Source organism: Dipodomys merriami, unplaced genomic scaffold (genome assembly GCF_024711535.1).
Source record: "Dipodomys merriami isolate MVZ:Mamm:240054 unplaced genomic scaffold, mDipMer1.0.p SCAF_125, whole genome shotgun sequence".
In the NCBI taxonomy this organism is placed as follows: domain Eukaryota; kingdom Metazoa; phylum Chordata; class Mammalia; order Rodentia; family Heteromyidae; genus Dipodomys; species Dipodomys merriami.
Window position 1 is genome coordinate 3,678,939 of NW_027202549.1, and position 12,490 is coordinate 3,691,428.

At 40.6% G+C, this 12,490-nt stretch overlaps 1 protein-coding gene across 5 annotated transcripts in view; it reads left to right on the forward strand.

The window, feature by feature from the left end:
* The window catches only part of LOC138824096 (RNA-binding protein 6-like), a 72,038-nt gene that overhangs the window by 48,471 nt on the left and 11,077 nt on the right, over nt 1-12,490 (forward strand). For 4 of the 5 annotated variants that reach the window (XR_011370988.1, XM_070017813.1, XM_070017814.1 and 1 more), the window contains 7 exons: nt 5,642-5,716; nt 9,159-9,219; nt 10,021-10,281; nt 10,594-10,754; nt 11,339-11,436; nt 12,064-12,106; nt 12,252-12,333. Coding sequence is in view for 4 of the 5 variants with exons in the window: in XM_070017813.1 (XP_069873914.1) it covers nt 5,642-5,716; nt 9,159-9,219; nt 10,021-10,281; nt 10,594-10,754; nt 11,339-11,436; nt 12,064-12,106; nt 12,252-12,333 (781 nt within the window). In the remaining variant the exon portion in view is untranslated. Of the gene's footprint in view, nt 1-4,564; nt 4,733-5,641; nt 5,717-9,158; nt 9,220-10,020; nt 10,282-10,593; nt 10,755-11,338; nt 11,437-12,063; nt 12,107-12,251; nt 12,334-12,490 lie in introns of those variants that run through there. The other variant, XM_070017816.1, reaches the window with a different exon arrangement.

The following is a 12,490-nucleotide window of genomic DNA, read 5'->3' on the forward strand; positions in this document are numbered from 1 at the left end:
AGCTTCAACTCTCGGCCTGGGCGCTGTCCCTCAGCTCTTCAGCTCAAGGCGAGAGCTCTACCACTTGAGCCACAGCGCCACTTCTGGTTTTCTGGTGGTTTATTGGAGGTAAGCCTCTCATGGACTTCCTGCCTAGGCTGGCTTTGAATTGAGATTCTCAGATCTCAGCCTCCTGAGTAGCTAGGATGACAGGTATGAGCCACCAGCACCTGCCTTTTCCCTGAGATTTTTTTGTTCAAGACTAGTGTTCTACCACTTGAGCCACAGCTCCACTTCTATCCTTTTTTGGTAGTTAATTGAAAGTAATAGTCTCACTGATTTTCCTACCTGGGCTGGCCTTGAACTACAGTCCTCAGATTTCAGCTTCCTGAGCAGCCAAGATTTCAGCTATGAGCCATCAGTGCCTGGTTCTATGAATTTCTTTAGTTTTTCTCTTATTCCTTTGAACTTTTTGTTTTTGTTTTGGTCGTCGTGGGTCTTGAACTCTAGGCCTGGGCACTGTCCGTGAGCTCTTCAGCTCAAGGCTAGCGCTCTACCACTTGAGCCACAGCGCCACTTCCAGCTTTCCCTGTTTATGTGGTGCTGAGGAATCGAACTTATTCATGTGAGGCAAGCACTCTACCACTGAGCTACCCTTCCAGCCCTTTGAACACCTTTTCATCAGAATATATTTCTTTGGTTTTACAAAGATAATGAATTGGCTGATATCTAGAAGTTTAAGGCAGTTTTATGAAAAGAAATCTGACTTTTATACAGTATATATTGCTAACCCTGTAATCTTGGGCCAGACATTCCATGTATCCAGACATACTTTTCTGTGTGTAAATAGGTTTTATATGTGCCCTACTTGTGAGGATCAGTACTAGTTTTCAGCCACCAATAACCTGATTCTCCCATCCTGTTTGGAAGAACATTAACCAAGAGTGATTGCCAATTTTTCAGTGTGTTATAGTCACAAAGCTTGCATACTTCTTTCCCTGTCCTTTGAGCCTGTCTTTTGTGCTTTAAATGAGAACGTCTGTTAGGTCACATAATACTCATATTCTTAATACATAGTGAGCTTGTGTTGACAATCTTCAGCAAAAATGCAAAGAAGAGTTCTTTCCTTTCGATTTGTTCTTGTACCTCCTGGTACCTTGCTTCAAGTAGAACATATGGTAGAATCTTAACTCTACCATATATACCTTCAGGAGTATATACCTTCAGACTCAGTTTGCTCTTCTGTGGTGTTCCTGGGTCAGAGAATAAAGACTTGCTTTGCCATTCTGAAGTACAAATTATAGCTTTTTGCAGCTTTACATTAAGACACTTTGAGATGTATGTAGGAGTGTCTTATATGGGCTTTGGGCTAGAGAGGACTTTAGCATGTTTTAGTCTAATTTAAACTTAATATGACAGTGCTGGAGAGGTTTTTACTTTCAAATATATGATGCCTCTTTTAGTCAGACTTACAGCTTTCATGGTACCTTTGCTTTAGTAGCTTAATAATCTGATATTTCAAGTGATGTTATATTTTTTTTCTTTTTTCCTTTTTGTACTGAGGTTTGAACTTAGGGTCTTGTACTTGTGCTTTATTTATTGAGTCATGCCTCCAGCTCCGATGAATAAACATCTAGTAGATGAAGATGGTGGATAATAGACAATTAAGCACGGGCAGCCGCTCAAAGTGATTGCATCATTCTATCTGTTTGTTAATTCTTTTCCCCACAGGTTACTTCCCTAGGAGACACTGGCATATCTCTGTTGAGTGAAATCTGGAGAAAAGACATAGAAAAGACATCCCTAGGAGACACTGGCATATCTGTTGAGTGAAATCTGGAGAAAAGACATAGCAGGGATGGGGAGGGATTGAGTATATGTATGTCATGCCTATGTTTGGTATGACTTGGCTGAGCTGGGCGCCAATGGCTCGTGCCTATAGTCCTTGCTCCTCAGTAAGCTGAGATATAAGTATTGAAGTTTGAAGCCAGTTCATGCAGGAAGTGGAGCTGTGGCTAAAGTGGAAGAGTGCCAGCCTTGAGTGAAAAAACTCAGCACCCAGCCCTGAGTTCAAGACCTAGTACCTGCCTATCTAAGCTGTGTTTTATGACAGCTGGGAATCAAATCATAGATAAACCTGATTATTCATATTTTTCCTGTGACTGTTTATTCTTACTAGAACACTTGACTATTAAGACCATTTTATATTCTTTAGCTGTAATCACTGGCTGCCTAATGTGTAATGATGCGCAGATTGAAAAGAAAAACTACATGAATTGTAGGAGACTATAAGAATAAAAAATCATTGCCTTTTTGGGCTGGGAAAGTAGCTTGATGGTAGAGTGCTTGCCTTGCATGCATGAGGCCCTGGGTCTTATTCCTCAGCACCACATAAGCAGAAGAAGCTGGTAGGGGCACTGTGGTTAAGTGATAGAGTGCTAGCCTTGAGCTGAAGAGCTGAGGGACAGTGCCCAGGTCTAGAGTTTGGGCCCCATGACTGACCCCCCCCCCCCCAAAAAAAAATCATTGCCTTTTTGTAATACATGAGATGGAGATAATCTCAAAGTTGACATGCCTATGGAGACTTCTGGCAGGGGGAGTTCCCTACACTTGACAAAAGGTCATCCATCTTCTAGAACAGCCTATTTGTTTTCTGAGAGTATAATGGAATTTCTGAACCTACTGATGCCTCCACGTGATGAAATTAGCATTTGCAACTGAAATAAGTAGTAGTGCCTTGTCCTGGTGACTACTGTTCAAAAGAGCAGCAGTAGCTCCTTCCAGAGCCACTGTGTGCTAAGCATTCTGGTCCTCTGGGATGGTTAGTTTTATTTAGTTTTTTTTGTTGTTGTTGTTCAGGCAACAAGAGTATATTAAGCTCCTTTTCTGTAATGTTGATAATAAAAGGCCAGCAAAACATAACCTGGACTTTTAAGAACTGGACCATCAATTTGATAACTGACATAAAGCACTGTCATTAAGATAAAATTGCTGGGCTGGGCAGGTGGCTTAGTGGTAGAGCGCTTGCCTTGCATGCATGAGGCCCTGGGTTCGATTCCTCAGCACCACATAAGCAAAAAGAAAAAAGCCAGAAGTGGCGCTGTGGCTCAAGTGATAGAGCACTAGCCTTGAGCTGAAGAGCTGAGGGACAGCGCCCAGGACCAGAGTTCAGGCCCCATGACCAGACCCCCCCCCCCAAAAAAAAAAAAGATAAAATTGCTAGTCAGGTAATGGTGGCTCACATCTGTAATCCTAGCTGCTCAGGAGGCTGAGATGTGAGGATTGTGGTTTAAAGCCAGCCTGGGCAAGAAAGTCTGTGAGACTTATCTCCAGTTAACCACTGGAAGTGGCACTGTGGCTCAAAGTGGTAGAACACTATTCTAAACAAAAGAGCTCAGAGACAGTGACCAGACCCTGAGTTCAAGCCCTATAACCCAACAACAAAGATCAAAGTTTATGATGTGTGCTGACCATTACCTCTGAAAGCTTAGTCTTCAGAAGATTAAAGTGTGCTAAGAAATGTTCCCATTTGGCCAGTAAGGTGAAGTGATCCCTGCTGATGCTAGTCCTTTCATTATTTAGGACTTGAAATAGCATGTATTAAGCTCTCATATTCCCATGTTAAACATAATATGATTTTTTTTTGTTTTTATTTTCATTTTTGACAGTACCTAGGTTTTAACTTTTATTTTCATTTTTGACAATACCTAGGTTTTAACTCTGGTCCTCACACTGAGGCACCTTGAATACACCCCCAGTTCTTTGTTTTGCTTCTTTGTTATTTTTGCCTAGGAACAGATATGTGTCACCATGCTAAGCTTTTTACATGGTTTAATTTATGTAAATCTTTACAAGTTCCCTAAGAGGTAGGTGCTTTTAATCCCACTTTATGTATGAGAATACTATAAGGCAAAGAGGTTAAAAAACCTTTGCTAGGGAACCTAGCCCAGAGTCCATGTTTTGTTTTAGACAGAATTTCACAGGGTAGCCTAAACTGCCCTCAAACTCATAATCCTCCTGCCTCTATCTCCAGAGTGCTGAGAGAGTCCACACTCTTAAATGTTGTGATGTGATGTGTCTGGATTTAGAAGGGAGCAGACCGTCTTGACTAACTTCCTGAATGAGTAGAATTTAACAGAGTAATGCTCCCTTGATGCTCCCTACTTGTAATGCTTCTCTCATTCCTGATGGTCTCCTGAGCATCGCCCATCTAATACTGAAAGGGCTTAATGAGACCAAGGTCCCTTCTCTCTAGCCACAGGTGGATCCAACTCTGACCTTCACCAGCTGGGTGAGCTAGCCTGTCAGTATATGCTTTGATCATCTGGAAATCAGAAATGTTGTTTCATGGATTTAATTAGGGGGATTCACTATGATAATGTACTTAGCAGTTCTGGCTCTGAGTAAGTGCCTAGTAAATGTTAGCAATTTTATTGTTACTATCCTGTAGCCTTGAGAGCAAGCCAGGAGATAATTTCTCAGAGACCAGATTCTAACCTAGGTAGGTGGGCAGTTTTTCTTTGTTTTTTAACAAGACAATAATCTTATTCTATGTATTTTTCTTGACTCTTTTGGTGTTAAAAGCAGAGAGGTAAAGCATTATTTGACAGATGTATGGATTCAAGCAAGAAACTGAGGTCCAATTGCAAGGAAATGGCTTGTATAACTCAGAGCCCTGTCTGAGGAGACACAGAGGACCCTAGAGGGCGGAGAATGAACACAGCGCAGGGGCTAGTTCCAGAGTCGCATCTCGGTTAGTTCACTTACAAGTGTGGGTGAGGGTCCCTTGTCAGTAGGCAGATTTTTTTCCCCCTCTACTCCAATACATACCTGCTGGCTTATATTCACTAAAACTTTTTTTTCTTGATGTGAAGTAGAATCTGTGACTTATCCAAAAATAGGCAAAGGAGCTCTGTAACTGCAGACTTATTGAGCCCCTTTCCCCACCTATTCCTATGTCACGCTTTCCTAAAGGTTTATTTGCCAGTGGGTTGCTCCTTAGATTTCAGGGATGCTTCATTGTGTAAGCTTAGAGCCAGAGTGGTGATATTGCTGCGACCACCAGTGCTGCCACCAGCCATTCACATTTTTCTGCCATAAGAAAAAAAAAAATCTGTGAAGCTTTCACCTTCCTTTCTTCCTGTCTTGAGTGTTACACTTTTCTCCTGGTACTTTTGCCATGCAGCCAATGTTTGAAAGAAAATTTTTAGACACTAAGGTTATAGACCTTTCTACTTTTCCAAGGAGACGTGAGTTAGCAATGGAAAAGAAGAAAATGGAGAGGGCTTCTGTGCCTCTGTGCTGCAGAAGAAAGAATTTGCTTCTTGATAGTGTTGGGGAGCCAATTGAGGGACTTGCCAGAACCTAGGAGAATGTACTACACAACTTCTGGAAGAGTGACTGGGCAAGGACACTCTCCAGCCTGCTGGAACCAAGGCTGAAGACTGATTTCACCTTCTCCAACTTCCCTGTCCTAAACTTAAGCTTGCTTTTCCATACTGCCCCAAGTCTGCGGCTTACAACAGTCATTTCCTTTTATTGGTGAATAAGCTCACTCTATAAAATGTTTCATCTTGGGGACTGGAAAGGCTCTCTACGCCTTCCTGTCTCTCCTTATTTTTCTGAGGATTGAGGTTGATGGCTTCTGTCTTCTTCTTTACAGGGAACTCTAATGATCCATGACAAAGAGGTCACCCTCGAGTATGTACCAAGCCCAGATTTTTGGTACTGCAAACGAGTAAGTACCAATTCTTTAAACATCTGAAAAAGAAAAATAAGTAAGTAAATTCATCCATCATTCATTTTAAAAAGTGATTGGGTGAGGGGGAATAAGCATGACACATTGACAGGTCTTCCATATTTCCAGGAGTGCTCCTCATTAGAATACATTATCAAAGGCCAAACTCTCCTTCCTGGTTTACTTAAGTTGAAGTAGAGTGCAGGACAAGGTCATCTTGTTTTTCAGGTGCTGCTAAGGCTATTCAGGGTTCTAAGCTTGAATTTTTCCAGGGGCACATGCCATATTTTTGTTGGTTATTCAAAGAATAACCATTCCATGACTTATAACCTCTTCTCAGTTGCTCTTTTTGAGGGTGATCATAAAGCAACTGATATTTGGAAAGATATTTGGAGAGTGGCTGGTTCTATGAGAGTTGTCCTTTTATTTTTGGATGTTCTAAGGTTTCTGAGACTATAGAACTTGGCACCATTGCATTTTACGTCTGTCAAGCTCCATGTTTTAGAATGGTATATATAAAATTTGGGGACTGTATTCTTACTAGAAGTATAGATTGTGATTATAATGAGTATGAAAACATAATTTCAGTTTTCATTGTTGCAACTTCACTTAAAAAGACTTCTTATGGGAGAAAGCAAGGGAAGGGGTGACATTGTCCAAAAAGAAATGCACTTATTACCTAACTTACGTAACTGTAACTCCTCTGTATATCACCTTTATAGTAACAATTTTTAAACAAGAATTATTAAAAATATATAAAGTTTCTGAACCATTATTAAAAATATTAAGATACCTGAAACATTCAGTAAAATCTTTAGCTTGAAAGCCAAGTGCTGGTGGTTCACACTTATATTTCTAGCTACTCAGGAAACTGAGAGTTGAGAATGAGGTTCAAAGCCAGCCAGAGCAGGCAACTCTGCAAGATCTCTATCTCCAATGAACCAGCAAAAAGCTGAAATTGTAGGCTCAAGTGATAGAGCACAAGCAGAAAAGGTGAAAGCAAGAGTGCAAGGCTCAGAATTCAAGCCCCAGTATAGTAGAGGCACCAGAAAAAAAGAACATACAAAAAGAACCTTAGCTTGATATATTTGTTAGTCTCAATAAAATACAACTTGGATTTTCTGGTTGTTATTGGCCCAAAGCACTTATATTTCATAAATATTCCCTTAAGGTTTAGGTTTTTGTTTTTGTGCCAGTCCTAGAGCTTGAAATGAAGGCCTGAGTGCTATCTATTTTGTGCTCAAGGCTAGCACTCTGCCACTTGAGCCACAGTTCCACTTCCAGCTTTTTGGGGGTGACTAATTGGATATAAGAGTCTTAGGAACTTTATTGCCCAAGTTGGCTTCAGATTCTCAGATCTCAGCCTCCTGAATAGCTAAGATTGTCAGGCATGACAACCAGCACTTGGCAACACCTGATACATTTCTGTGTCACTTAGCTTCTTATCCCAGGACTGAGGCCAAAAGGAATAATCTCAAAAAGGAGCTCACAGTGGAGTGGTGGCTCACACCTGTAATCTTAACAGCTCAGGAATATGAGATATGAGGATTGCCGTTCAAAGCCAGCCTGGGCAGGGAAGTCCGTAAGACTTTTTTTTTTTTTTTTTTTTGGCCAGTCTTGGCTAGCACTGTACCAAAGCCCCACTTCTGGCTTTTTTTGTTTATATGGTACTGAGGAATTGAACCCAGGGCTTCATGTATGCTAGGCAAGCAATCTACCACTAAGCCACATTCTCAGCTCCATAAGACTCTTATCTCCAATTAATCACCAGAAAATTGGAAGTAGCTCTGTAGCTTAAAGAGCGTTAGCCTTGAACAAAAGAACTCTGGGACAGTGCCCAGGCTCTGAGTTCAAGCCCCATGACTGACAAGGGAAAAAAAAGATTGAGACCTCTTGACCTAAAGGAAAGATCAAGAAGCTCTTTCATACAAGAAGTTTTGTGTTGTTGTTGTTGTTGTTTTAATTGTATTGTCAAGGTGATGTACACAGGGGTTACAATTATATAAATAAGGTAGTTAGTACTTTTGTTACCCTCTCCCTCTTTTTTCTCCCTTTTCCCCTTTCTCCCCTTCAGCCCCTCCCCACAAGCAGTGGTCTTAAAGCTTCTACTAAACCTAGTATTGAGTACTATTTACATAAATTCTGTTGACCAAAGCAAGACATATGGCCATAGCTTACTTACAGTGGTGAGGTACCTACACCTATGAAGAGGCTCACTGTCACTTCACAATGGAAAGTAGTATGTGTATTATCCACGTATAGAAAAGATAACAGTGAAATAACTGACTAGTGACCATGCTCAAGTTGCATAGCCTCTTTAGACCTCAGTTTCCTCATTTATGAAATGGAAAGATAATAGTGCTTATTTCACTTGTTATTAAAATCAACAAGTAGTAACATAAAGTAGATATGAGCTTTGTAAGTATCATAGCACATGTTATATGCAGTTTAAGCATTAGCCACTGCTCTAACTATTCTAGCTAGCAAACTATGTGGTCCAAAGTGTCCATTGTTCTGAGTTAGTGAATATCCCCTTCCTTTAGTGTCTTTCACATAGCTATCACATACGTTTTCCTTATTCCTCATTATTAGTATTTAAGAAAGGGATTCATAATTTAGTTCTTCTCAATTCCAGTTAAATAGCAATGGGGAGTTTCATAATCATGAGACCATGGTTTAGGACCATGTTTTAGGTACAGACTAAAACATGACAGTGGTTTTTGAAGCAACGCTATTCTTTAAGACATTTAACAGTCCCATTTCCTGAGTTAAATTTCTTTCTTTATAGACACCTGTTCAAGGCAAAGGCATGATGGGCTGTTCCACAATCCAGATGTTTATCATAAGATAGCTGTTAGTGCTTATTGGATCCTGTCTGCATTGTTGTTTAAAAAAAGCAGATTGGAGCCGGGTACTGGTGGCTCGCTCATGCCTGTAATCCTAGCTATTCAAGAGGCTGAGATCTGAGGATCGCGGTTCAAAGCCAGCCCGGGCAGGAAAGACCGTGAGACTCCTATCTCCAATAAACCACCAGAAAACCGGAAGTGGCACTGTAGCTCAAGTAGTAGAGCGCTCGCCTTGAGCTGAAGAGCTGAGGGACAGTGCCCAGGCCCAGAGTTCAAGCCCCGCGACCGACCAAAAAAAAAAAAGCAGATTGGGGAAGGGAAAGGATGGTAGGGGAAAAACAAAGGAGGAAGTAACAATGCTCAGTAGGAAATGTACTCATTACCTTACTCATGTAACTGTAACCCCTCTGTACAGTATCTTTACAATAAAAATATATACTTTTTTTTTTTTTTTTTTAAAAGGAAGGGTATCAGATTCTTTAGATTTTTCAGGGTATCCTAAGCTATAGCTTGTTTCAGTTTTTGGCAAGTGCTACTGTTCTATAGTCACAAAGTTTTTAAAAATGTTCACAGTCAAATTGAACTCTTTTTTTCAGTGTAAGGCCAGTACTGGTGGACATCAGTCTTCATGTTCATTCTGCAAGGGTCCAAGAGAAGGTAAGCAGTAGAAGACATGGGGCTTATCTTACTCATTGAACACGTTTTATTTTTCTGAGTAGCTAGGATTATAGGCATGAGCCCCCAGTGCCCAGCTTCTTCCTTTGTTTTTTGTTTTGTTTTTGTTTTTTGTCAATCAGAGGGCTTGAACTCTGGGCCTGGGTGCTGTCCCTCAGCTCTTTGGCTCAAGGCAAGTGCTCTACTACTTGAGCCACAGCACCACGTTCAGTTTTCTTGTGGTTAATTGCAGATAAGAGCCTCACTGGATTTTTCCTGCCTGGGCTAGCTTTTTGAACCGTGATCCTCAGATCTCAGCCTCCTGAGTAGCTAGAATTATAGGCGTGAGCCACTGGCACCCAGCTTTCTTTGTTTTTTGACACAGGATCTTGGTATGTAGCCTAATTGGTCTGGAACTCACTAGGTAGCTCAGGCTAACCTCAAATTTCATATTGCTCTGCTTTAGTCTCCTGAGGGCTGGGACCTCATTTTGTCTTACAGTTAGGTCTAGCAGTGTATTCTGATGGATTTGTTATATTTGGATATTTTATAAGTGATAGAAAGTTCATAAGATTTTCTTAAATGCTTGGATAGTTAACTTTTTTGAACTATTTTATGTGCTGCCTCATTAGCTTAGTAGAATAAGTCTTTTTTCAACAACTGTCAGACTTTTTGTAGATATTTCTGAAGTATATTAAAGGTATTCCAGTATAAGTAGGTAAGGAGGATTGAAGTAGTAGTGTTTTGTTTTTTTTTAAATAAAACCTTATATGGATTCTCTTTCTGTTTATATTCTACTGACAGATGTCAAACAAGAATTAGTAGCCTACCCTCAACCTCAGAAAACATCCATACCAGTTCCATCAGAAAAGCAGCCCCCACGGCCTGCTGATAAGGAACTTGAATCTAGGAAGCGGGAAGATGGACAAGAAGCACGCTTGGGATATCAAAAGAGAGAAGCAGAAAGATACTTGTCTCATTCTCGGAGGGAAGGGCTTACTTTCCGAAGAGACCGAGACAAGGAACAGTGGTCTGGAGATTCACGCCAGGATGGAGAGAGCAAAAGTAAGTGGTTTATCTGTACATGTTACCAGACTATGAGAATATAGATGACTGATAATGTGGCTAGTAGCCAGCTGCTTGTCCAGACCCTAATGGTTATGGAAGTAATTGTTTCTTGTCAGCCTTACTGTGCTAATTGAAAGAATCTACATCCTCCAATTAGCAAGTTGCTATAAATTCAGTGTGGAATTATCTTAGTATTGGTAAAGAAAGGTAGGAAGTACTTACCTAGAGTAAAAAGTGACCATTAGGCTCTTGAAACTTGAAATGTTTCTTTTTCTTTCCTCCTTTCCTATTTGTTTTTGGTTCATACAGCCATCATGCTAAAACGCATCTATCGTTCCACTCCACCTGAGGTGATAGTGGAAGTGCTGGAGCCCTATGTCCACCTTACTACTGCCAACGTCCGTATCATCAAGAACAGAACTGGCCCCATGGGTCACACTTACGGCTTTATAGACCTCGACTCCCATGCAGTGAGTTCTCCCCCATTTTGAAATAGTCTAAAGACAGCTGGCTAAAGAACCCTCAGAAGCTGGAGGGGGTGGTACACACTTGTAATCCCAGCATCCAGGAGGCTGAGGCAGGTGGATGGTGAATTTGAGGCCAGCCTGGACTGTGTAGAAATTTGCAGACCAGCCTGCATACATAACAAGACCTTGTTCCAAAAAATTAAAATATAAAAATACTTTATTTTGGGTCTAATGTTCATTCAAGTGAGGTGATTATTCTTAAAAGTTAGAACTCAGATGAGCTAGCTACTGAACAGGCTAGTATCTGAGGATTGAGGTTTGGAGGCAGCCCAGGTAAATTTGAGAGACTCACTTCCTAATAACCAACAAAAAGCTAATGGTGGAGATATGGCTCATGTGATAGAACATGAGTAAAAAGGCATGAGGCCCTGAGTTCAAGCTTCTAGTACCAGAGCAAAAGAAAAGAAAAAGAACAAAAGATTGTGCTTCTTAAATTTCTCTTCTGAGAAGGCAAATTGTGTGCAGTTATCTTTCTCAGGGTGTGACTTTTTCTGTCTTTGGGTTCAAGTGTGACTTTGGTTCCCTAGGAAGCTCTTCGGGTAGTGAAGATCTTGCAGAACCTTGATCCACCATTTAGCATTGATGGGAAAATGGTAGCTGTAAACCTGGCCACTGGCAAACGAAGGTAAGTTAGAGGGATGAAGATCCTTTTGTGGTACCCTCTGTCCAGTCTTTGAGGAGAAATTCTTTCTGGCTGGACAGACAATAAGGTGTAGAGTGTTGTCAGTTGCTACATTTTTATTTCCTGTAGCCTGTCTTGAGCTGACACTAGAATTGTTTTCTTTCTTAAGTAACATTATTAGGTACTTTAAGCTTTTGTGTGGTATCTTTGTGTCTCAAATGATGTCTTGAATATGCAGAAAAAAAAAGTGATACATCCATGCTCTGTAGAATCCAAAGTAAATGCTGTCTTGACTTTCCCTACAATGCTAAGAAATCTAATCCTCCTTTACTCTTTTACTTGTCTTCTCCAAGGAATGGAAACTGGTAAATGAATCAAAGAGACAGGTTTACAGAGATAAGGCAATTTTTGCTTTAGCACTCTTCACTCAATTGCTTTTTTGCTCTAGCAGATGGCTTTCAGGAGAATCCAGCTGCTGCTTCCCTCAGGATTATCTAGATCACTGCTATCTGGGTTGGTTTCTTTCCCTGAAAAATGGGGAAGATAATTTCTCAGTGAATCTATAGTATAAGGCATTCCTCAAATACTTTTTGGTAGCAGGCTCTTGACATGTTATGTTATTTGTTGCAGAAATGATTCTGGGGACCATTCTGACCACATGCATTACTATCAGGTAGGCTTTTAACAGGTAGGGAGTCTTCTGTTAAAATCGTCAGGTGAAAAAAATCAGGAGGCTGAAAAGTGATTTTGAGTTTTCTGCAGTGAGTGATAAAGAGTTTGTGGGTATTGGATAATTTTAACTTGCTTTTCTCTAATAGGGTAAAAAATATTTTCGAGATAGGAGAGGCGGTGGCAGAAATTCAGACTGGTCCTCAGATACAAATCGACAAGGACAACAGTGTAAGTAACTTTTGTTTTATTTCTCCTGTTCTTGTTTGCTTATTACTCATTATTTGGAATGTGTGTATCAAAGTTAGTAAAGAATAGGTTGTTGAGTGGGAATCCTCATTCAAAGAGAGCACTGTGTTTACTCTTCATCTGTTTGGGTTGGCTACCC